The sequence below is a fragment of the Pseudomyrmex gracilis genome, unplaced genomic scaffold (assembly GCF_002006095.1).
Source record: "Pseudomyrmex gracilis isolate BER0280 unplaced genomic scaffold, ASM200609v1 scaffold_20, whole genome shotgun sequence".
Classification (NCBI taxonomy): domain Eukaryota; kingdom Metazoa; phylum Arthropoda; class Insecta; order Hymenoptera; family Formicidae; genus Pseudomyrmex; species Pseudomyrmex gracilis.
The window spans coordinates 567,888-593,130 of NW_018020604.1; the positions used below are offsets into that span (position 1 = coordinate 567,888).

Below are 25,243 nucleotides of genomic sequence, written 5' to 3' on the forward strand. Positions count from 1 at the left end.
CCGCCGCCGGGCGCGTTACCGCCGTTGGGCCCGACGCTGCCGGCGACGCATCAGGACGAGGATCTGGCCGACGCTGCGCCCAACCAGGACGTCCTGTTAGCGCTTCTCGCGAGGAACAAGAATCTTGAAGGTAGGTGAAAACAGGAATATCCAACACTAGATAACTAAACTTTGTTGAAAAGAACGTGAAGAGAAAGTTATCCGTCACGGACTTTACTCGGATTGCAAGCGATAAATGGCAGACTCGCTTTTACAAAGCGATTATATTTGTTAATCGCTTGGGGTTTTATGCAATATGTCAAGTACAAAGTAATATATATTGAAACAGACATTTATAGACTCCGTGTGTAATTGTTATCGCTCGGTTTTTTTCTGTTTGTCTCAGAAAAAAAAACGTATTTATCACATTTATACAAAACCCGACCGACAGTTGTAAGTACAAAAAAAGCAATTTATACACGTCATACGATTAACAAAATTAGTGACAAAGCAGCTTGACAATTAGCAGCAATTGTCAAAAACTATTAATTTTATTTTAGCTTCTTTGATTTGCAGTGTTGTCTATCAGCTTGACATAATTTTCGTCTCGATACTGTCGATATCTCGTGAACTACATCGGCTAATAAATTCTCGCTTGGTCATTACGCGAACGGTGGCCGCGTTTTGATAATGACTTTACCATGGCAATCGATAAGATTAACATCTTCACTTAAAGAGCCATTATATCGCATTCAGGCCATCGTCTCATTGTTTCTTTTTTTTTTTTTGTTTTTCTATCGATATCTTTTATAAAAATGTTTTTGTAGGAATGTCTTGTTTGAGAAATGTGACGTTTGTTTTAGAACAAAGTTTATCTTCTTTTTAAACAATAATTGTGTGTATTGCAACATCTGCAAATTTTAAATAATTATTCTCTCTTTCAATTGTCTAAAATAATATACATATGTGTAAATAAATTGAAAATTGTATTTTAATATAATACACGCGCGTGTGAGAGTTATAATTTTTCGAAATATATTTATGTACAATTCGAATTAATAAATAAATATATATATATACATATATACTTATATATTTTGGGAAACTTTATACTCATCTCTTGTTAAAAGTAATATTAACGTTTTAGAATTGAATCGCACGGGGAATCGCTATTTGTAATTTTAGAATATCTCTCGTCTTCGGACTTGATTAACATGAGAACGCGAGTGTAAAAATATAAATGTGAACCACTTTGGACTCGCGTTAATATTATTGGCTCTCTGCAACAGCGATTAACCGGTTTACGTACAATACAATATTAAAGTTCCAACGCGCGCGCGTGTATTGTTTACGTATGTGTAAATTCTACAAGAGAAAAGAGATTGCATTAATTATATTCACTTTTATGTTGCGGTATTTTTTTTTTTTAATTTCTAAATATATAAATTAATTTAAATTCCGTTCGGTAAATATTTCTGTAAATTCTCGCGTTAGTTTTGTTTCTACAAATTTGCAATATGAAAACTTCGCGGGTCTCTCGGCGTGTTGTAAAAAAATCACGCTATGCGCAATTACAAAATGTAATTCAATTTTAACAATTACAATTTTTATCTGTTATATTTTCCCAACTACACTTTCCCTTTACATAATCAACTGTAACATCGCGTCACGGAATATATATTTATTATATCTTCTTGTCGGCGGACTAACATTTGAATATTTGAATTACATCTTGTCGTATATAAAATCTTCGCCGATATCTTTGTTCGCAATTAGAATACTCGCTATTTCTCGCGCAATGTGTCAACGACACACTTTAGCTCTCCCATTGTGTTACACAGATAAACGTGTTGATGCAAAACATAGGTACATCGTTATCAGAAAAGAGTAAGCAAGATTTTTATCGCGAATTCATATCGATCGTAAGATGATAAACGAAGACGGAGCTTGATTTTGTTATAGCGAATTGTGTATTATTTGACTCTCACACTCTTTGAGAATTTTTCTCAAAGTTTTAATCTCAATAATTCACTAATTCAAGATCACATTTCTTGAAAAGAACGAAATATGATTTCAAATTGACAGTTTGTGTGTCGAAACAAGACTTCGGACGTTAGATTCTTCGCTCGTGTCTTCGTCGTTTCATCGCAATACTTTACCATGTCCGCCATTTTCGTCCTCCTTCATTTTCCACGCCACTCCGACTCGTCCTCTGAGTTATTCATCTAGTCGATCTCGGTGAGTGGAGCAAGGTCGAAGGTCTCTTAAATTATGAACGTTCGGCGGCGAGAAGGACGATCTCGCGACTGCACGTCGGAGTCGACGACCGATTTTCCGAATGAATATTCACGGCGAATCGCGCAAGTTTAGCGATAATTAAGTTCACCACCCTCGTAAACAGAAACTGACGAACGTGTGACCTCGTAACCCTTTTACACCTGAACATCTTTTCCGCTTATCGCGAACCGAGGATCTGAATCTGTAAACGTGTTGATGTTCATTCGCGATTGTCAGTTGAGAAAGATTACACTCTTGACGCAAAATATTTTCTAAAACTTATTGAAATTTATGCAAGAATTTATAAATTACGATTATTGCACAAAATATGATATTCTCACATCGTAGTTTTTGAAAACTTATTTTTACCGTAAAACTTTACGACCGAATCAAATCGAAATCTCATAAAAGTCACGTTGTAAAATTAAAATTTTTCAAAGTTTCAGTCTCTTATAGTTTTAGATAATTGGCGCCAAAAAATTTGAATTTCAATTGGTCTCGCAGCAAACCGCGGATGATGCCATTTTTAAACTTAGCCGGCGATTAACGTCATAGCCAGTCGATCGTGCGATCTAACTTCCGTGGAACGTTTCTGGGTAATAAAGAGAGCGCGCGGAGTAGTTTCGCGGCACCGCTTTTGTTAAAAGGGCGCGGCGAGGGTGGCGGATATTTTAATAAGGTAAGTGCTGCAAGGCCGGTTGCTATGCCATTGGGGCGGTTTAATCATGTAATGTGTTCGGAGGCTCGGCCGTCCCGCAATCGATATATACGGTATTGCTTCGGGCACGACGCGGCGCGTACGACGCGGCGCTTAAATCCTACACGTAACCCAGAACGGAAACGTGCGTATCGATGCGTGTAAGACGCGTTAAACCATCGCCGAAACACAAAGGGACGGAATCACCTTTGCCGATGATTTCTGCAAATTTGTTACACAAATAATATCGCTGCGACGAGACTCAAGACTTTCGTCGCAAATTTTGCATCTCATGTGACAAGTATTTTTTTTTTTTTGATATGAACGAGTGACTGTGAAAATAATAAATTTCAAAAGTCAAGGATCTTCGCGAAGATGTATCAGCTGGTGCCAAACTTGTCAGACTCATTTTTGCTCATATATTATTTTATTATTCATATATTGTTATATTTAAAATATATAAACACATTTTAGTCTTCTTCGAATTATGATATTTATATCTGAACAGTAACTTCGGTACTAATTTTTTGTTGATTCAAAAAATGTTTGAAGTAAAATGTATCTTTGAACAATTTTGCAGGTAATTTCGTTCTCTTTCAGATTGTATATTATATTTTACATTTGAAAAAAGACGGAAAACTGTGGAAGAAAGTCCTTTTCTTCTTTTTTTTTTTTTCCTTCTATTTTTTCTTGCGGAAAGATTGTCAGAACCGTACGTTGACAAGGGGTGAAAAGCTCCAATGACGATGTCAACCAGCCCCCGAGCGGAATGGTAACCATAGGAAACGGCGGGTTCATAGCGAATGAGGGCTGGTCGGGACGGGGATGAAAAGAAAATGGCCGACCGGTTACGGGGTAGCGCGGTGGTATATATTCACGTGCCGGGGGTAAAGAGAAGTCGGTGGGAAAATGAGGATGAAGGTCGATGGTACCTTTGTTGCCGACGACGGATCGGCTTTGGCGTTCTAAAAGAGCTGAACCTTAAGGTTCGTAACCACGCTGCCGTATAATCGCGAGCACCAACACGCGTACACCATCGACCTCCTACGTACAAGCTTGCACTTTCTTCCCGGTGTGCGTGCGGATGTGCGCGAGAAACGTCTCCGAGCGGAGCGCTTCGCGGTAGCCAAAGCCGATGATTGGACGAGTTGATCGTATTACGCGGGCTGGAGAATCCGCTCTTCCCCGAGGGGGCTTAAATTCCTCGCGTCACTTTACGCTTTCTGTGTGAAGTACTGTTCCTGTGGTTTTTCTCAGCGAGGCGAAACGCGAGACTTCTCTTTGCCCGACCGCTTTTATTTAAATTTCCCACCCACAATGTGTCTTCTGATAAATATTCTTATCACCATATCTCAATGTTATCACAGAATATATGCTATAATGAAAATGGAGCAATGTATTCTTGTGCGTACTGGTGATGATAATCTATTAAACGCGAATCTCGCGTTGTGGCGAGATAAAACTTCTTTTAATTTTTTTAGACAATTTTCTGTGGTTTTGAAAAATTTCTCAGTATTTCATTTAGAAAGAGAGAGAGAGAGAGAGAGAGAGAGAGAGAGAGAGAGAGAGAAACAGATACATTATACTTCAATTAAGTTTTTCGATGTCAGAATGTATCTCGCGATATCTGGGCGAAATAAAAATACCGCCAATCCCTTTTTTGCGTGCTATAATCGCGGCAGTATCTTTTTCGTACGCCTCCATTTCTCGCGGAAAAAGTTGCCTAAGTGGAAAGAGGGAAAATTGCTTTCTAAGTCGAAAGTTCCTGCGGTAGTGGCGGTTTTGCCATCCCTTTTTTTTTTTTATGATTCGGGCATGAAAACCGCCAGATATCAGGACGATATCGGCTCCTCCTATATTTTCTTTCGTTTCCTTCGCTTTTCGTACCGCAACTTCGCCCCGAGTGACCACTCGTGATGATAGATCGGCCTGGTAACGTCGTTAAATACCGGTTATCGTCCTTTCATTGTTAGCTCGCGTCTCTACAAATCATAATTCAATCGCGCTCGCAGAACGGAAGAGAGTTATCTAAAAGAGATAACAATATCTATATATATAGATATTGTTCTCGTGTTTAAGTACGTAGAAAAAAAAACTTTAACATGATTTTCTACATATTTTTTTCTAAGAAGAAAAAAAACAAAGAGCCTATATACCCTTTCCCTTCTTATTAATTTTGTTCTTTCGAGCCGTTGCTATAATATTAAATATCTTTTTCTAATTCCACGAGATCGATATAAAATATCAAAAATAAGCACACAAATAGATTTCAATACAAAATAATTATCACGCAAATGTATAAGTTCTAAAGACGATCAACACATTGTAGAAACAATGTGTTTCACGACTGAAAAGCAATTCCTAGACACGCGTGTGTTTCACCACTCGCATCGGATTACCGTGTATTTTATATTACCCCAAGTACTACTAAGGGACATAAGAGACATTATGATTTTTTTCTCGCGCGTGGCTAACTCGAAGATAATCCATTTCCGGTTTGGAAGACCGAGTAATCAGAGTTTGATCGATAGCCGTCTTTTTTTTCAGAATGGTAAAGAATAACATCCGAAAAGATATAGTCGTGGGACCATTGGACCGTATCGAAGTATGACAATAGTTTGTTTTAGAGCAAAAGCTTTTATTTAAATTCTTCTATTATGAATTTTTTTTGTTTATTCTTCTCTTTAAAACAAAGTGGAAAAAATTGTTTCAATTTACAAATTCAAAATAATACTGTTTAAAAACTTCGTTGTTTTATTTAACCGTTTTAGTGCCACGCAGCGCGATCGCGCTGTTCGCGTGCTGTAAGAAACTGTATCGCGATGTTCGATCGCGATCGGCAGTTAGCAACGCTCTCGGTTTGGAGTGTACCTTGTCGCGAGTCTGTCAGACTTCCCTCTCGTAATTATTAAAAAATTTGAAGCGCGAACGCGCCGCGTGGCATTTTTCGACGAAAAAAAGGAGCAGCGCGACCGCGTCGATCGGCATTACTCGCAGATAAATGAAGGAAGCGCTATCGCGCTTCATGGCACAATCCGACACGGATTTTTAAAAACCCCTGGCACTAAAACGGTTAAGCAACGTGTGTGTATGTGTGTTTGCGTGCGCTTTATAAAAATTGTTTCTTTTTCAATTTCAAAACTTTTTTTTGACTGCGTTTGATCGATTTGCGAAATTGTTTTTATAAAATAGATGTTCACCGTATGATCGTCTGTTATAACAAAGCGTCGCAAAAAGTAGAGCATCTTAGTTAAAGCGTTGTATCAATGAGAGTTACGTCAAGATAAAGTCACCTCACCGTATATAAGTGTGACACACATATTTTCATTGCGAACGGACGACACGGTAAGCGCTACCTCCGATAAGATTAAGAACCTTTTCCAACTAAAGTAACGATATACACACAAAGTGTATCTACTTTCTATCGAGAGAGGAGTAGCCGATAATGCGCGCGGTAACACTTGATCGCTAACCTATATTAACTTTATTATTATTGATAATATTTTGACATTGCAGTTTTGCTTTCAGTGTAACTCTTTCTATTTTTTAAATAACTTTGCGAAATTTTTTAGTAAAATTTACATTTTGTTTTGCGAGAAGAACAAAAGTTGCATATAATAGAAACAATGTTTTTTGCACAACATAAATGTTTTCAGGACGTGAATAAAAAATAGTGTGTTTTGAAATTATTGTTAATACATACGCCATATAGGAAAAATGTGCGCACAGTCTGTGTGCACGGAGAGTTCGCCACATCGACTCGACATTTCAGACATAAGCGATTTGTAATCCGAACTGTTGTACACGGCGAACTTCGGGATTGAGTTAGCGTATATACGTGGGAACTCGTGGGGCCCGAGGCCTCGGGGTTGTTTTTCTTGGAGGCGTGCTCGCGCGCGTGGGGTAGGTTTTTCCATGGAGCGTGTTACATACACAGAAAGAGAGGAGGTGGTGTTCACTTCTGCGGCGCCACGTGACTCTTGCGGGACACGGTTCTCCTGTTTGTCGAGAACGTAATCACATGCGCTTCTCTCTTTCTCTCTTTCTCTCTCTCTCTCTCTCTCTCTCTCTCTCTCTCTCTTTCTTTCTCGTTACAATACAACGCTGGTTTTGCTCCCGCTGTTGCCACTGGGAGTTTACGCGATCGGAGATTAAGTGGTTCATGATGGGAACTAAATGGCGTTTAGGCCGCAGTTTATGTAATCTTACGATTATGTCGCTGGCGCACGGCAGGGTTGCGCGTACCCTGGAAAAAGACACGGTTTCACATTTCCTGATGTATGTTTAATCCGAGAACATATATTTGGACGCGAGCAAAACGCGCTTTAATTTAGGACGACACGGTTTAAGTGACGGCAAAAAAGAATTGTAAAGTAATAGAGTATGCTTACAACGGATGTGAAAAAATGGTATGAACATTTTTGACTATCACGCTCAATCGCAAAACGAGCGGAAAAAGAAACTTTCCCTCCCCCCCAAAAAAAAACTAGCTTTACTAGTTTACTTAATAAATTATTTCTTGAAGAAGAAGGTTAGAAAACTTTTGCGCTACACAAAAAACTTTCATCAATTTTACTTTCAGGTTTTTGTTAACCGAGTGCACTTGAATTTTTATCCAATTTACGCGAAACAAATAATGGAGTATTCTTATCCGCATTTTTATTTACCTACAACAAGTTTTGCGTCGAAAAAACACATTATCTAACCGCTGTTGTTGATCGTTTTATTTTGCAAGTGATTATCAGGTGCTTCTTGGGAAACACTTATCAATTGACAATATTGACATAAGAAGGTCTAGAGATTCTTAATCCGATAACACATATATTTCGAGATAATTGTATAATACATTGTGATACACGCATGATGATTGAAGACAAAAATAAGAAATTACGAAGTGTGCGCTTATGTCAAAATTGAGTAACACATCAATGTGTAATTGTTGTTAAATTATTAAAGAAAGAATATTTTCGCAACACACCCGAAACGCGAGCGCGTTTGAAAATATAATTGCAATTGTTCGTTGCAATTTATATGCAAATTACTCTTTTGTTCTATTTGAAATTTAATTAATTCAAATTAATATATTTGTTACCATTTGTCGCGCATAATAATAATAATAATAAACTTTATTTTACTTTCATAGCAAATGTTGTGATAATTAATTTTATTTCAATAGAACAATTTCGCACAAGTTTATTTTACACCTCGTGTCTCAGACTTTATTCAGCGCAAATTTAATGCATTTATTGTATAACCAAAATTGGCATTGAAATGCCAATTCGCGCACGAAACGAGGACTGAATGATTATCGTTTAAAAAAAAAATGCGATATGATTAATTAATCCGTACGTGTGATCGTCGCATTTGTCAGTGAAAGATATTTGCATGTGCACGATTCACATATGAATGAACCGTGCCAACGTACATGCACGATAAGAATTATCGTTACGCGTGCGAGTAATTTAATTTCGCGTCTGGAAGAAGAGCGAATCGCAATATCGTAAGCATCACGACCAAGTGTGGTACGTGTCGCATCTAGTATCTTGGAGATGTGCTCGCTCGTAATAGCAACGACTAAATTATTTACGGCCTGAAGAAGTTGCCGGCAAGTTGAAATGTTAGCGACACAATCTTCCATAAAAAAAATTATGGCGCTTACAGATGAGATACGAGCAACACCGCATTGTGTCAACGAGCGTTTAAATCTCTCGCAAAACAAAAAAAATCCTCAAAATGACAAAAGTTAACAAAAACTGACAGCAGCCGAATTTTTTATACAAACGTGCTGTGTGTTTTTTTTTTTTTTTTTATACACTTTTGTGTGCGACAGAAATGATTAGCACAGCGTTATGTGAAATAAAAATAATTACGTCGTTGCAAAAGTGCATTGAAGAATATATTCAATTAAATTACTTAGACTTTTTTCTCGTTTTTTTTTTTTTTTTATTGAAGGTTTTTGCTGTAATTTAAAAAGTTTAGTTCCGTTTTAGTGTTTTAAGGGCAAGTTTTCCTTTAGTTTAATAACTCAATTTTTTTACATTTTGTTCTTTTTGTTTTAGAACGGAGGATCGAAACGCCGACCTGTTTTACTATCAGCAAAGAATGTGAGTCCTTGTTTTTCTTTTACTTTCTTATTTTAGTTTTTTTTCTTCCACATGGAAATTTTAATCCGAATTTTTAGAGTTTGAAATTAATTGCATTAAGTTTTTTTTAATCTCGATGAAACTAAAATCGATGTTTGCGTCGTTCAAAAATCAAACATCTCAGAGATTATTTCTCTTGAGACATCAAAGAGGGATATGAAAGAAGAAAAACAGAATGAATGAAAGTTGATCATAGAAGCTTGCACGGAATATAAACATGAAAGCTAAGAGTTAATTTGCAAAACGGAGGAAGCTTCAATGACGGTATCGGATGCTTGAGAAGAAGTGGTCTTTTGCGAAAAGGGTAACAAAACAATTGCGAAACACTCGACCCTGTTCCCATATGTTGTATTCCGAGACATTTCAACTTCGATCTTCATGCGACAGTTGGTACGCTGTGTCGATCAAAAGTTACATCTCGAGAGCCTTATTGTATCTATCGACATCGATGCTGCCCGTCCACTTCGAAATACGCAATACTTTATCCCGAATGCGGGCGGTTATATGTGTTCACTTTTCTTTGAAATGCATAAAAAATGCAGGTAAGAGATCGCTATTGATATGTATTACAAGTTGTACAGTTGAAAAACTCAGCGCTGAGAACTTGTGAGAAACAAAATCGCCTCAAGATTGAAAGAGCGGCCGAGTTCGCGCAAGAAATAAAGAAAAGTTACAGTCGCCGTACTTAATCCTTCGTCCCGCGCGGAGGAGGAACACGCGCGCGCGTTGTCACCCCCTTACGTAGTACCAGAGTGGTGCGTATTCATCGGAGCACATGGCGCGATGAAGTGAGCGGGGCACCAGTTGTCCCAGCACGTTCCTGACACGTGCGGCTCACGTGGCTCGTGCTCTGACGAGTGGATTGTTCATTCCGACGTTTCGCGTTCACGCGGATCGCCATTCCCCGCTGGGTTTGTTGCCGATTTTTGCGGACTAACCCCTTAATTGGAAATAATCGATTAGACGATCTCTCCCGCGCGACGAGGTGACGCGTTTGCGCTATTATTTTAAAGATTAATTGTTGCAATTATTTTTATTTCGAATTTTACTCAAATGTTTGCAGCAAAAAGATTCCCATTTGTTCTTAAAATAAATAAAATTCAAAAGGAAGATTTCTTGAAAAAAACAATCGACGTGTTTTTTAAATTGAAATTGACGGAAAACTCGTCAGATTACGCAGAAGTTCTTTTTTTTTTAAATTTATTTATGAAAAACCAGCGCGCGTGGGACGTCTAACGTGTGGGTCGCTTAACAAGTCGCGCTATGTAAGTATGTTACCTCTTCTGGCTGTCTGTAACAAGTTACACAGAGAGTTAGTATAAAAGCGCTTATGTCCAATCGATAACGCGTGCTGGTGTTCATGGTTCCATTAGGATAATTGTACGCTCGCACCGTTTCTCTTCCCGTATCTATAGCTATCTGCCTATCTATCTATCTCTGCGCCCCCATGGTCGACTTTCTTCGGCAACCCCATAGCCCTACAATGCGTAAGTGGACGATATTGTAAGGGGATCGAAAAATCGTTAGCGAAAGAACAATATATATATGTATTATTCATACGTACATCGCCAATTTACCACAAAAAAAAAAAAATGACAAACGTACAGCAAGATAAGTCAACGAAAAATCACACGTGTGTTTCGAGCAATTACGTAATACAAAAGCGTATGAAATTGTGCGTTACGAAAAAAATGTAAAATATATACGCTTGTGCAATTTAGTTTCTAATTATGTCAGATAGCATATTGCGTATTTTGCTGATGTTTCAACAATTATCACACGGCACTTTGCTCTGACATTTCGTCTGTGCGTAATAATCGCTAGACAAATACCGTAACGAGAGTACCGTGATCGATCACGGTCATTGCTTCGCGGTTTTTGTCAACGTCTATTGTAGACGAAATAGTTGAGCGGAACAATACTCGACGTGGCACTCCTACGTTTGGCTAAAGAGAGGTATCCCACACACACACACACACACATATATATGATATTGTCCGTGGCACGCATTGCAAATCACGCGTAGATTTACGATGATGCCAAATCGAAACATTCTGTGGCCCAATTCCCATGCTCGAGCGTCACGTAATCATCCGTGAACGCGCGCGACCGTTTATCCTCAAATAAAAACCAACGATGACGATTTTGTTTATAACATATAAATTTCTTTCAGAAGAATATTCAAATTTGCATTGTATCGAGAGATAGACTTTATTTTTCACGGCGATCTTTTTTGTTCAACGTTGTTCGAAACGTGCGCGTTTTCGTTTCTCATGGCGGAGAGGCGCCTCTTCTCTGTGCACCTCTCTCGTTGTTGATTATTTGGACGGAAAAGGTTACCGCCCATGCTTTTACCGCGAAGTGAATAGAGCACAGAGGAGGCGCTAAATACGACAAAACCGTGACATCCGGTGTGCACGAGTCGACACGTGACCTTCTCAATGCTCTTAAGCGCCAAGTGCCGCTCGTCGAGGCGGTTCTTCGAGCACTCATTCAAAGCACCACGTGTAACGTGCATTATTCGCGCTTTTTTTTTCTCTCTCGCCTCGATTGCGTCGGCAAACACTGCCTCTCGATTTACGATATTTCTTTATACTTGTACAAACTGCACGAGCGTGATAAAGCAAACAACTTACGCGTTTATCACACCCGCGGCTGAAAGTGTCAGTACACAGCGAAAATGCTAACATTATTGATAACCGGATGAAATTAGATTTACATGTGCGTAAGTTTTTCATTTCAAAATATTGTCATTGTTTTTGAGTAGGTTATTAGATTTGAATTAGAAGTTATAAATTATGATTTTTTTTATGTCATTAAAATTGTGAAGAATTTTTGCGCGTTTAATGATATTACATTTTCCAACGTTAATATGTGAGATATCGTTTGTTTTATTCGATACAATTAATTGACACGCGTGTATCGAGACAAACAACATTAATTGTCTGGTTTGTTAAATTGTAATTATTACCTATCTCTATTAGTTTGCGAGAAAGATATGTTATGTATTACGATCGAGATTTATGACAATATAATGAAAATAACCCGTAGACGTTCAAACTTTTAAGTACCGCCCGCATATTCCAATTAAATATACGACGTGTGTGTCGCGGTTTTAGTTTCCACTCGTATAGAAACACTCGTAAAGTGTCCGCTAATCTAGCGGTTCATAAATTTATATTTCAACTGTCAGAGAGATCACAGTTTTTAGAAAAAAAAAAAAAAAAAAAAAAAAAAAAAAAAAAATGAAGATCTCATCGCGCGACATTGAATACAATAATTCAAGTATGAATAAGTAAAGTAACAGGAAATGCTGTTTTAATTGATAGGACACACAGCCAATCCACAAGTGCGATAAGATAAGAAATCTAAGATAAGAAATCTGCTTTTTGCCTTTCTTAATTGAAAATAAATTTTTAAACGCGCTTGAATTTTATAGTAGGAAAAATCCAGAGAAGAAAGATTATTTCTTAATTTAAAAATGCTAATTTATAATGAACAGTTTCTCTCTCTCTCTCTCTCTCTTTCTTTCTCTCTTTCTCTCTTTCTTTAGAAAATATAAAACTCTTGGTTTGCAACTTGGATTATTCGTGACAGTAGCAACCTGTACTTCATAATATTTTCAGTGGTTTATTTGCGTTGTCAACTACATGGTGCAACGAGAGGGTGGATAACACACAGTCGCGCTCTTATCCAATCTCGTTCGCTCATCATGGACGAGCAATCATCGCTCTCGTCACCGATTCCAGACAGGAGTCAACGCGTCACAGAGGAAATCTGTGAAGAAGAAAAACATATCGTCCCCTAATAGCCCTCATTGACAACCATAGCAAGGACGCGGCACGGTTTTGGGGTAGCGCCCTGTTTTCATTTCAATTTCTACCCCTTGGTGCCCGGGCCGACCCCCCGTCAGAGGCCAGATGGTGTACGATGCAAGCGCTTTCTCTTCCTCTCTCTCTCTTTCTCTCTCTCTCTCTCGCTGTCTTATAACCCTGTACATCCTGCGCGCTTGTTCATGCCTCCCTTGTTCTTCTTTCTTTCGTCTCCTCCTCTTCCTCCGTCATCGTTCTAGCTGACTATGAGAGATCGCTATGATTGAATACGTCAATGTTTGGTTTGGCTTATACCAGCGCCTGGTATAACGCGGTTAACGCGCCGCTCGGCTCGCGTTTTTTGAATCTTTTGTGGTTTTCTCTGTCGGAGTAAAACACAGTTTAAAAAACAGCTCCAGCTGTTTTACAAATTTGTCAATCGGATCTTATCACAAATCTTTCAATCTTTGTGGCAATGTAAAATTTTGTTATTTGTATTTGCAATTTTTTTACACAGTCACGTTTTTTACACAGCAAACGGTTCAATTTTATTCTTCGTTGTTACAAATACAAAGTTTTTGTATCAGTTATATGCATAATCAGTTATATGCATAATTAGTTATATTTAAAATAACGATAGTTGTAACAATAGTTTATTTTTTTTAATTGACGATTTTTAAATTTCTTTTTATTGCGTGCAGACAAAAATGGAAATTCTCTCATTCATATTGCAACTTTTTTATGAGTTTGCAACGCGAGTTTGCCAAAATCCACTATTGTCAGGAACACTTCGAAAAAACGATGTGGACCCCCGCAAAAATCAAATTACCGAGGGAGTTGCCGCGTCGTCTCGCGGCGACGGGGAAACAAACCGCGGTGTGTATCGCAAGTAAAGGAGGGGTTGAAGTGTTTAAATTTAGACGAATGAAATAATAAGATCAAACGGTAAACAGCCGCGGATGAAAGGCACCGCGAGCGCAAACAGAAGCTCGTGCTGGTCCGGGAGAGGGTGTGCTCGAGCGTGTGCAAGCGCTTTCTGAAAATACATATCGCGATCCTCCGGGGAGTGACGCGGTGCTTCATATATCGATTGCAGAGGTGAGTTCTCTCTCTCTCTCTCCCTCTCTCTCTCTCTCTCTCTCTCTCTCTTTCCCCTCCCTCTGTGGTCACAGAATGGAGAGCTTTGGTAAACAACAAACGCGACGCGCTAAATAATATCCGAATCGGAGCGACCAGAGGGAATAAAATTTCAAAGCTTCCCTTTCGCCGTGGGCACCACCGAGAGGAAAGAGAGAGAAAGAGAAAGAGAGAGACAGAGAGAGAGAGATACAGGCTACTTCTATCTCTTTCTTTCTCTGCCCTTCAATTTATATTTAATATATTTGAATAAAATATAATATATAAAATTTCACACAGACACACATATAGTAGTCGGTGTGTGCAATGGTGTGGTGGTGGCAGTTAAATTCGTTCAATAAATGTTTATTTAAAAAAGCGCTCCAATGTAATATTCGGCGCGATCAATTAAATTAATTTTCTTGCTTGGAAAATGGCCATTATACTAATAACGGTTTGTTATAATTTTGTATATTTATAATATCGTATACGTTTGGCGCTTTTGTATAAGAGCTGTTCGCGTGTGTGTGAGCGTTTCATTATCAATAAAACGCCCAATAAAATAGATTGCGCGGCGAATATTTAAACAATATACGACTGTATAAAGTTACTTGACATTAAATATTAAAGGATGTTATAGAATAAATCTGGAGGATAATGAATTCGCAATAAAACCATTTTTTTTTTTTTTTATCATATCAATTTTAAATATCATTGCTTATTATATACAGATTCTGATCGATTTATCTCCGTTTTCGTTTCTTGTTAGCACACGTTAGTCGAGAAACCATTTGGATAGATAGACGTCCACGTGGGTGGCGAAAAAAAAAAATCACGCGCGAAGATTCCGGGGGGCATATCGTAAACCGTCGATAACGGTTGAAAGTCATCCCGTTAATTACCGGGGAGGAGGCCGACAAATCATCGCGGGGCCGACCGCAAGCCCCATAATTGCGGGCCTTATGGTTTCGCCGGTGTCACGAGCGGCGCGCTTCGCTTCCGCAGCTGACCCGAGCGAGTCAGTCAGTCGCTCACTCAGTTAGTCGATCTGGTCTATATCGGGAACGCAATATCCCGGAACACCCGCGGACCGTGGAAGCCATAATATGGAGCAACGCCCGTCGGACGCTCCGTACGGAACGGAGTGATTCACCAAAATGCGCGACAGATGCGCGATCATGGAAGATAGTCGGCCGGCTGTATAGCCGCGCGCGCGCTGCCTCGGAAGTAGCCCGATAACTTCTGGAAGCCCGCACGAGAACCTTTGGCCTTCTCTGTGTTTTTGCACGAGGTCGAGCCTCGTGCTCTCTCCTTACGTGTCACAACTATACCATCCCATCGTTATAATAAAATAGACAGATAGATAAGCAGATCCCCGTATACATTCTATTTGCAACGTCCCTGCCATTATTGGTTCACGTGTTTAAAAATAAATCTGATCGCACTTTCCTTGCTTCTTTTCTTATTTCGAACACATTTTCACAATTTACATCGCACATCAAAGATATCTCGTCAACCTCATCTAACCGGATCTAATCAATGATCTACCGAACGTTGGTTCACCTCGGAACTCGCTATTTGTTTATACGTTTGAAAATCAATCTGATCACTTCTTCTGTTTCTTATTTTACACCGATTATAGTTATATATAATATTTAATATTGCGAAATATTAATTTATAGAAAATTCCAGTAAACATATGAGAGAGAGAGAAAGAGAAGAGAGAACAATTTAATATAAAAATGTGAATAATAGTACAATCTAAGATTTAGCTGCGAGATAAAGATAGTTTAAATTATTCTGAGTTTTTCGAAAAATATAGACAATAAAAAATTATGTTTACCTGTGATTTATCTTACGATGAAAAATCACTTTTCTTCCTGTATCAGTCAGCGAACACCTTATTGTATTTGTATGCGGCGAGCGCATCGCGTGCGTCTTATATACGGGATGACGTTGTGTGTTAGATCGGAAATAAAAGAATCGCGCATAATTATACATAACATCGTGACGCTCTCGAGTGGAAAAAAAGAAAGAAAGAGAGCGAAAAGTAAAGATCCCTCGCTTTTCGAACAGAACTACTACCATACGCGCGAGGGGGAGACTTACCCCTGTCGTATTCACGTACACCCACGCACAATGAAGGTTCCTAATAGGTACACGCAGCCCCTGATTAGAATCTAGGAAGCTCCCGTTTTGCGCGGGAGATATCGCTGACTTTTATGGATGGACGAGTATGTTCGGTCGAAATTCGAATGACTCCTTTGTTCCGTCGCGAAGAACGGATTCTCTAACGAATGAATTAAATCCGCTTTACGGAACAAAGGCACGCTTTACGGAAACGCGCGTTATAGTTTTCACGCATTTGCGCAGTTTTGTGGTAACGCGTCTATTTGAGAAAAATATTTTTTTTTAAATATATCCAATTGGTAGGTTTAATTTCTCTTAGGTTTTTTTTTTTTTTTTAATTCAATTTACGGTTAGTAGATACAATGTATCTGTGTATCTTTAACGCTATCTGTGTTTTATTGCACTTACAATTAGTCTCAGAAACATCGTACGTGTTTTTATCGAAAGCTGCTTTCGCAGCTAGTACGACACGAACCTCGCGTGTTCTGTCTTATATTTATGCAACAAGTTAAAAACCGACGTTACGTGTAGATTGATCAGACTGTGTGCGCGATAAGCATCAGGCTACTTACCTGTAATTATTAAAATTGATCATAATGTATGATTTACGACACTCGCGTATTAATGCAATGACATTCTGCACGACTCTCGAAACGCACACGAGCTTACGAGTACGTAAAATTATTACGGTATCTTTTCATCTCTTCGAATATTTTGCGAATGTCACTCCGCGAATCCTTTGTAAATTTTCAATTAGATGCATACATTTTGTTTGATTCAAAAAAACTGCATATTGCGAAATCTTTTCCTTACGTAACATTCCTTTGTGCAAATAATGACGTTTCAGAGAAAAATTGTGTTTCGAAAGGAATCTCGCATTTTTGCGAATGCGACAATTTTGTATCGCAAGTTTAGGTAGATTTCGAGTTTGCGATTGTGTGTAACGCGTGGAACAAACATTTCGGTGTTTGAATCGGAAATCCGATATTCGATCTAACGAAATATTGATCGTTCGAGGCGGCTCTCGCGATTTAACAGAAACGAAAATCTGTCGAGCATCGTGACGCGATGCGCACGCACACGTTGCGGATTATAACTCGAGCACGGGCTCAGGACATTAGGTCCTCATGGGACGCTATTAGCGTAGCTATGGATGCGTGGTGCAAATAGAGCGTGTGTTCGAAGCTTCGAAAGCATTACGCTTGATTACTCAACCCACCTATACGAGAGACACGGACGCGGATGTCAGTCAAATTGTTAGGCGAGTGCGTTAATAAGCGCACGCGAGTCTTTGAACGCGTGTGTATACAGCGAAACAAAAAAAAAAACAAAACGACACAACCGCACATACACACAACACGCGCGCGCGCTCGAAGAAAAGATTTTTCTAATTTTGCGTTTTTATTCACACGATATATCACATCACAAAAAACGGGATGTGAGAGAGATTTGCCGAATTTAACTCTTCCAAATCGAACAATCGACTTTCGCGTTCTCTTCGCGTTCTATTCGCGAGAGGATTTTGGCGAAATTAATTTGAGACTTCCGCTGGTATATATCGCCGAGAACGATCTACCCTAGCAAAGCAAAATTTCATTATTAAATTCGAATCCCCGTTCTTTCGCGGCCTGTCGATGGAGAATTCGTAACGCGAGGTCGTCGATTCGTGAGAGCCCACATCCCACCGAGATCAGAGAGAATGATCTGGGACTTTATCAGGCTGCCCTGTCCCGCGGGAAAAGTTTCCCCCGGTCGCTCCCTTAATTATTACGATTTGCCGTTTATATCGCGGTAATTAAGACCGGTGTGACACTCAATTGTTAAAAAAAAGAAAAGAAGAGAGAGAGAGAGAGAGAGCAAAAAATAAAAGATAGATTGCTGTTTTTTTTTTAAATATTAAAGCTGTCTACGCAATAAAAAAATTTATTGCAAAACAATCGCAATAAACAGTTGTTTCAAAAAACACCTGCGCGACTCGAGCAGAATGTGCGTCACGCGCGAGACATTTATCACTGTCGAGGACTTCGCAGGACCGACGAAAGGACAAGAGCTTTCCGACTTTATTCTCTTCCTATCCGCCTTGTTCACCGTTAGCCCGACACGTGACCGGATAATTGTATCTATTGATTCTCCGCGATCGATAGCACTTGAAGTCTCATCCCTCTCTCCCTTTAGGTTTTCAGCACGCACCGCAATGGTAACAGGTGCAGCTAAAATGATTATTGTTACACGTCGCCGGTGACTTTTTCTCCTCTCATCGGTGTTTGATGCGCGTGATCGCACAATTTTGACCAATCAAGAGTAGAAATTTATAAATTGTTCATTAAATTTAGAAATATAGAAGTTTTTTTAATTAGAAAGCTTCCAGTTAATTTTTCAATTAAAGTACCAAGATAAAACATCGAAACTTTTTAGGAATCTTCTATATTGAATTTTTTCATTTGTTTCTAGAAATGTAAGTTTGTACTATAAATTAGTTTTTACTCAAACTATTGCAGTAATAAGTAATTATGAGCTTAGATTCCGCAACAATTTAGGAAATTAATATTTTTCTGTGACGCGAGAGGAAGGACCGTGTGTAATAATATAATATACGCTATTGTTATCGTTCGCGCACAATCAACAAGATCGGAAAATCCGAACGCGTATCGGCCTGTTCGGATTTGACCTTAACAAATAATGGCGCGCGTGCGAGAAGTGCCGATAATAATCGTTATCCTCGGACTTCATCGTTACACGACGCGTCCACTACGTGACCGCCGGCTAAATCAAAGGATGACGATGCAAACATAACGATGCCCGATCCCGCTTTTGTCCCTGCAAAACTGTTTGTTTCGCTTAGCAATGTTTCCGCGTGTTTCACTTTCAGATCATTATCTGAACAACAAACAAACCTCGTCAATAGTGCGTTGCGTCAAAATGACAAACAACGCGAATGATTAATAAAATCACGGGGAAACATAATTTAACAAAAAGAGAACTTACGGTTTTACACGTAATACCCGAAGGAAATACAAAGTTCATTAGAAAAATTAACTGTATAGTACAAGTAATTAAAAGAAAACATATGCGAACACACATATTTTCAACATAATTAATTTAGAAGAATATAGAAGAACAGTGTAGTTTTTTAGACCAAAAGACAAATTTCTAACTTCACTAATAAAACAATTACACTAGTGATATCTTGTAGCCGAGATGAAAGACGAAACTTCGGTGAGCAAGAAAATTTCAGGTTCCATCTTCTCTCTTGACTTGGCAGCGAAAGGCGTTTTGGCAGCGTGCAGGCAGGAAACGTGCCGGAGAACACTGTCAACGCTCGTAAAAGCCGGGGCACGCATGTTCTTCTTGCCGGCGCACGTGCGAGTCAGACCTTTGCCTACCTACCGATCCGGCCAAGTCTCGTGCCTCGCTGATTTCCCGGGGGAGTTTTGGGGGATGGTTAGCTCCAGGAGTCCCTGAAACGCGCGTGGCCGGGCCTCGCGCTGTTGCACGAAAACTCGCACGGCACGCGATGTTTCCCCCGATGATTACCGCGGATATTCACTGATTTCGCCCACCGCGCGTTCAAAATTTCAATAAATTTTCGAGAAGCGAATAACCGAAGGAACAGCGCGAGAATAAACACGTTCGCAGCCGATCGTGGCGCAACACTTGTTCAACACTTGTTCCGAAAACTCAAAAACAGTTCCGAGGTTGAAAGTCTGTTTTTTTTTTTTTTTGTTAAACAAAAAATTTACAGTTTATAACATTTTGCATCTTTGCTTTGAATGTTATCGAACTCACATGGAACTAGAAAAAATTTGAGACTCTTAAATTCCTCCGCGATCTCGAAAAGATCTCTTGCGCGGTTCAAGGTGAAGTTCACGCGAAACAAAGCGAGTGCGAATTTAATCGTGAGAAAAGAAATGCTGAAGTAGGAAAGGCTTCTTTCTCTCTCTCTCTCTTTTCCCCATTGGCATGACGAGAACCCACGGGTGCCATCGTCAAGTGCGGCTCAAAACCATGAACAACTACGAGCGTGAACACAATGGGGGGTCCGCTTCCGCCTCACAAGCAGATTTCTGCCTTCTCGTTGCCGCTCGCGGCAACGCGCGGACGTCTCTTTTTTTTTTTTTTCTTTTCGCTCGACCTCGACTCCTGGCACGGAAAGCCCCCACGGGCATCCCGGCGCAATATGCTAGCGCCGTACATCGGATACTCTTGGGTCTCCCGTTCGTCGTGCCGTTCCCATAACTCCCAGGCGAATTCCACCTCGGCCGGTTACTCGTCCCGTGGGATGCGACGACGCGCCCGCGCGCCGGTGATATAATGTGAGAATCGAAACGAATCCGCGCGTCGTTGGCACACGCGCTTCGAGTGTCGCGCCGAAACCCGAAGCGAGGTCCCGAATCTTGTCCGAGAGGTCTATCGTGCGATTGCTGCACTTGACTATCTTAACATCACCGCGAAACTTTTGGGATTCAACTAAGTTCGTACGTTTACCGGAAAAAAACTTTGTTGAAAATACAATTGAAATTTATCATTATGCTAAGAAAAATGTGTCAAGAGATTTTAAGAGAAAATATTGTAAAAATCTTTCGATACGTGTATAAAATAAAGATTTTTTTTTTCAAGAAATGTCGTATTGTGAAATTAAATGTGTAGGTGCAAATTGTGTCCACGTGCGTTCTCGTAAAAGCGAAGCGCAGCTGCGCTCGTCGAGCCGAGAAAAATAAATTAATAAACGTCGCGCTACGTCGAGCACTTCCGCGACCCTTTGATTTCCGGTTTCGCTGACCTTTTCCGGAAATAACGTAGGAGTAACGTGTAGGAGTAACGTTTCGACGTCGCGCCTCGAATCCCGGCGGTGAGTGATTCGTCAATCGGAAAAGAGAAGGACGAAGAATAATAAACGGCAATAATCAAAGACATCTGCCTTTCCGGCGGAAAATTAAATCAGCTCACCGTGAACGAACGTGAAAACAAACTGTGCGCCGCTCGCACCGCACCGAACGAAAAAGCGCGGCACTTCGTTCCGCGCAAGAAACGCCCAAGTGTCCCGTAATCTGATTTAACATCTCCGGACTGTCTGCGTTTTCTATCGGATCAGTTCAGCGAGTACATCTCGTCCAAACGAGCGTGTAACAAGAAGCCACTTGGCCCGTGCCGCCCGCTAATAGATTAAACCCATCTTCGACTCAACCCCCGGCGCGCGGTATATTGTCACCCTTAACACCCTTCTCCTCCCCGCCCCCCCTTCTCCGCAGCCTCACCCGGTAGTAGTTTCGCTTTAGTTCACTTGACCCTACTTGTCTCGGGCCGGGGGTCTGGCGAAGGAGCGGCCCGTTTCCACCCTCGAAAATCCACGGTTCTCTTCTCCGCCCCATTGGCCCTCTGTCTTCTCTCCCGAATCGACGCTCCTCCTGCCCGTGTTATCTCCCTTCATCTCGCCCTCACGCGTGCGCTCGGTATCACTCGGTGCAGCATTTTCGCGCGAACGTGTGTGTGCTCTTCTTTTTCTATCCGCACCATCTTACTTACACCGGTTCGCCAGTGTAGGGTTGCGAACGTCGTTCCTCACCACCGACAGAGTGGCAGAGTCTCTCAAACGAAACAAATACGCGATAACAAGATTTGTTTCACGGAAGTAACGCGGCATGTAAATCTAAGGTCTAAGCAAAAAGTGAAATTAGAAAGCGGATAATTTATTGACAAAAATATATTGTATTATCGACACCGTGTTATCTTTGCCTTAAAAATAGTTCAACCTTCTCGAACTTTTGATGCAATTATAAGATCGAGTTATTTCACGTAATTGTATTTTGGCTTCAAACAGTTTACTTGCGGCTTTCTGTAACGTTTCCAATAAATAAATTCTATAATTGAATTGTTTTATCAATTGTTTTAATATCACGTTTTAGTATCAGGCTGAAGATGATCAAAATAAAAGATGATCGAAACGTGTTTCAAAGTAAATGTAATTATTGTAATTATTTAATATTGTCCGCATCCATCGGTGGAGTTTAGCTCTCCGGTCGGATTTTGTTGTTTATTCCTTAAAGTTTACTATTTAACAAAAACGACTTAAATAAGACTCTGCTTATTTATTTGTCTTATTTATTTCAATTTCTCAAGAGCTTTCTCTCAACGAGCTTGTTTTACTGTTATTTATTTCTATTTTACTTCTTTACGTCTTGTTTTACAAGAAATTTATACATTCGAACGTTTTGAGAGACACTGCTTCGAGAAAGGCCATCTCTCTCTCCAGTCGTTTCCTTCATGTGTGTTCGATACGAGTAAGAGCGCGAGAGAGGCGGTCTCTGTTGTGGCAGGGTGCGGTGCAAAGAGTCCACGCAATTTCCTTAATGTACTCGCTAAATGTTCTAACCCGCAGTATATGTATATGTATAGGCATCGAGTGACGTTATGGAGGTGCGAATGTGTATGTGTGTGCGGATAGATATCTTTATACTACGCACGTTATTATGTCACATGGCCACGAGCGTTACAGTTCGCGGAAGTAGGCTATGCGAACACCGGCAAAAATAAATGTCACAATCGAAGCGGAATATCATCGATCGCACGTGTAATAACTTGATTTTTTTTTCCTCATAATCGACTTTTCCTTTAGATTAAAAGAAAACGAAGGATATTTGCACGCCGGACTTATAATTCGACTTTTTTTTAAATTAAAAAGAAAAGAAGATGTTTTGTGCACAATCCTTCTCTTTTCTACTATAAGAATACTCCGAAATCCATTTTTAAATATTTAAATATATAATTTACATATAATTTGCTTATTTGGGATGGCCGGCAAAAAACTTTGTCGAACTATCTTCGTTCATATTTCAAATTGAATTTAACACGAACTTATTCTGCGTAGAAAAATTCGCGAATTGAGTAAAACAGAACGAGAGAGAGAGAGAAAGAGAGAGAAAGAGAACTTTAAATTTTTTAATACAAATCCCGCAGGTTTTTGCTAGTTTTTTGGTAGTTTGTTGGATGCGTCGCGCGATGCGGCGATACTTTGTCAAGCGTCACTCGAACCCCAGCGCGCGAGGATGATCGATTTGCCGACGAATCGTCCAGGTACAGTCTTCTTTTTTTTTTTTTTTTTTTTCCTCGTCGGTAAAGAGCACGCGGATAAAATGTTTAATGGGGTAGCTAATGTCCCCATATGCGTGTGAGGATGAAGCGCGCGCGTGTGTTACATCAAGGCAAGGACACGCAATGGGCGGTGCGCGCATGAATAATACGCGCGGGGGACCGAACCCTCATTTGCTCTATGTGCGCGGCACTTGCTTCTGCTCATACCTATATCTTTATGTGAGCGTCGTATAAGCCCCCGTTACTTTGATAACACGGCCGATGATAGCGGCCGATGGCATCGTGATTTGCGCGAGGGCGAGTCCTTTGCAGTTTTAGCGAGCAAATTATCGCGAGAGATCTCTCTCCCTCTCTCCGCGAAATTAATCGCATCGTAATTTTAATCAGCGAGACAGAGCGATCACACACAATGTTTGCACACACAGTTAACCGAGTGTGATACGTACGAATTGTTCGTTCTCGTTAAAAAGATGTTTGTATGTGAAAAAATAAAATATAAATAAAATATAAATAAAATTTACAATTAATAACATTGTGCGTCAAAGTTTATTAATTTAGCGTTTATATGTGTTTGTTGAAACTTATTTTAAACCGCAAAGCGTCACATCAAATAAACACGCTCGTCGCGAGCGCGGATGAAACTTTTCTCCCGGATCAAAACCATCTCACTGATCGCGCGTCACGAGAGAAACGAGAGTCTCTTTCTGAGAGTCTCTCTCAGTACCTTTTTATCGAAGGTCCATGATCCGCGATGCGTATTACGCGGGTCCGTGGACACATTGTGCTTATTTTATACGTATTTGCACAATTTCCCGACGACTCCGAGTACGAGAACGGGCCAACTGTTTATGAGACGGAGGGGGGCGGATATATATATGTGCGACGGCTCGGTTGCCGTTTTATCGGTCGGAAGATATTGGATTTATTAATATCGTTGGTTAGGCACGTCGGATTCGTTTTATTGCCGGTCGGAATCGATGCGCGCCCGAATGGCGCGCCGTTCCCGAAATTCACGAGCAGATTTTCCAGCCGGCCAGAAAAATTTGGCAATCCGCAAACCACGCAGCTTCGGAGTCCATGTTTGGGGTTTGATGTTAAAGTGATAATTATTATATCATGTGATTGAAATAATTATGTTTACATTATGTAATATGAGAGAGCTATGGCGGTATAATATTAATTAAGTTTTTAATATTAATTAACTTAATCTTATTACACGTTGCACGCGCGCGCGCGCACACAATGTTTGAATTAATTCAATTTGATGAAAAAAATTGATAGACAAAAAGATAGAAAAAGCTAAGTGCTATAAAAAATTCCAACTATTTGTCCATTTGAGGCGAGGGACGAATTTAACGCTAAAATAACAAACCGTGTAAAATACACGAAAAAGTCAATTAAAAACTAATGTTCGCAATTGTTGCGTAATTGTATATAATTGAATCAAGTTAAATAGAATAAAAGTACCCCCAGAGTTTTGTCGTGGAATTTAGTCTCCCTAGATTTTCTCTCCGGCGCATCTGGGTTACAGCTGCGTCCAATTGACGTTACCTGCCAGGTAAATCCGAGCAAAGCTGGCTGGAGAGGTCTCTCTCGGCGCGCAAAGTGCATCGAGACGGCGCAACGGACAAATGCGCGTGTCCGTATGTCGCTTAAGCCTATTTAATCGTCGGAACGCTTGATGAGAGAAAGAAAGAGAGAGAGAGAAAAAGCGAGAGAGAGAGAGAGAGAGAGATAGAGAGTTCTCTCGGCCGAGCAGAGCCGGCACGACGACAATGGCAGGGAGCTGTCGTCGGGGCTTTGTGACGGGCTTTTCGCGGGGTTTGCGCGCTCTCGTACCCCGCCACGAGACGGGAAAGAGGGTGGCCGTGGTTGTTCCACCGTGTAGACGCACCCACGCGAGCGCCCCTTTCATCCGCACCGCCGCTCTTCCTCTGCTCGCCCGTGGCACGTTGCTGATGTGCGCGGCCTGAATATGTGCACCACCAGCGGCTCATTCT

General features: G+C 40.3%; 1 protein-coding gene across 1 annotated transcript in view; it reads left to right on the top strand.

Annotated features, from left to right (window-relative positions):
• The window catches only part of LOC109851775 (LIM/homeobox protein Lhx3), a 37,524-nt gene that overhangs the window by 144 nt on the left and 12,137 nt on the right, over positions 1–25,243 (top strand). Inside the window, exons 1-2 of the mRNA XM_020422187.1 lie at positions 1–130; positions 9,013–9,057. The exon at positions 1–130 is cut by the window's left edge and continues 144 nt beyond it. Coding sequence (XP_020277776.1) covers positions 1–130; positions 9,013–9,057 — 175 coding nt within the window. The remainder of the gene's footprint in view (positions 131–9,012; positions 9,058–25,243) is intronic.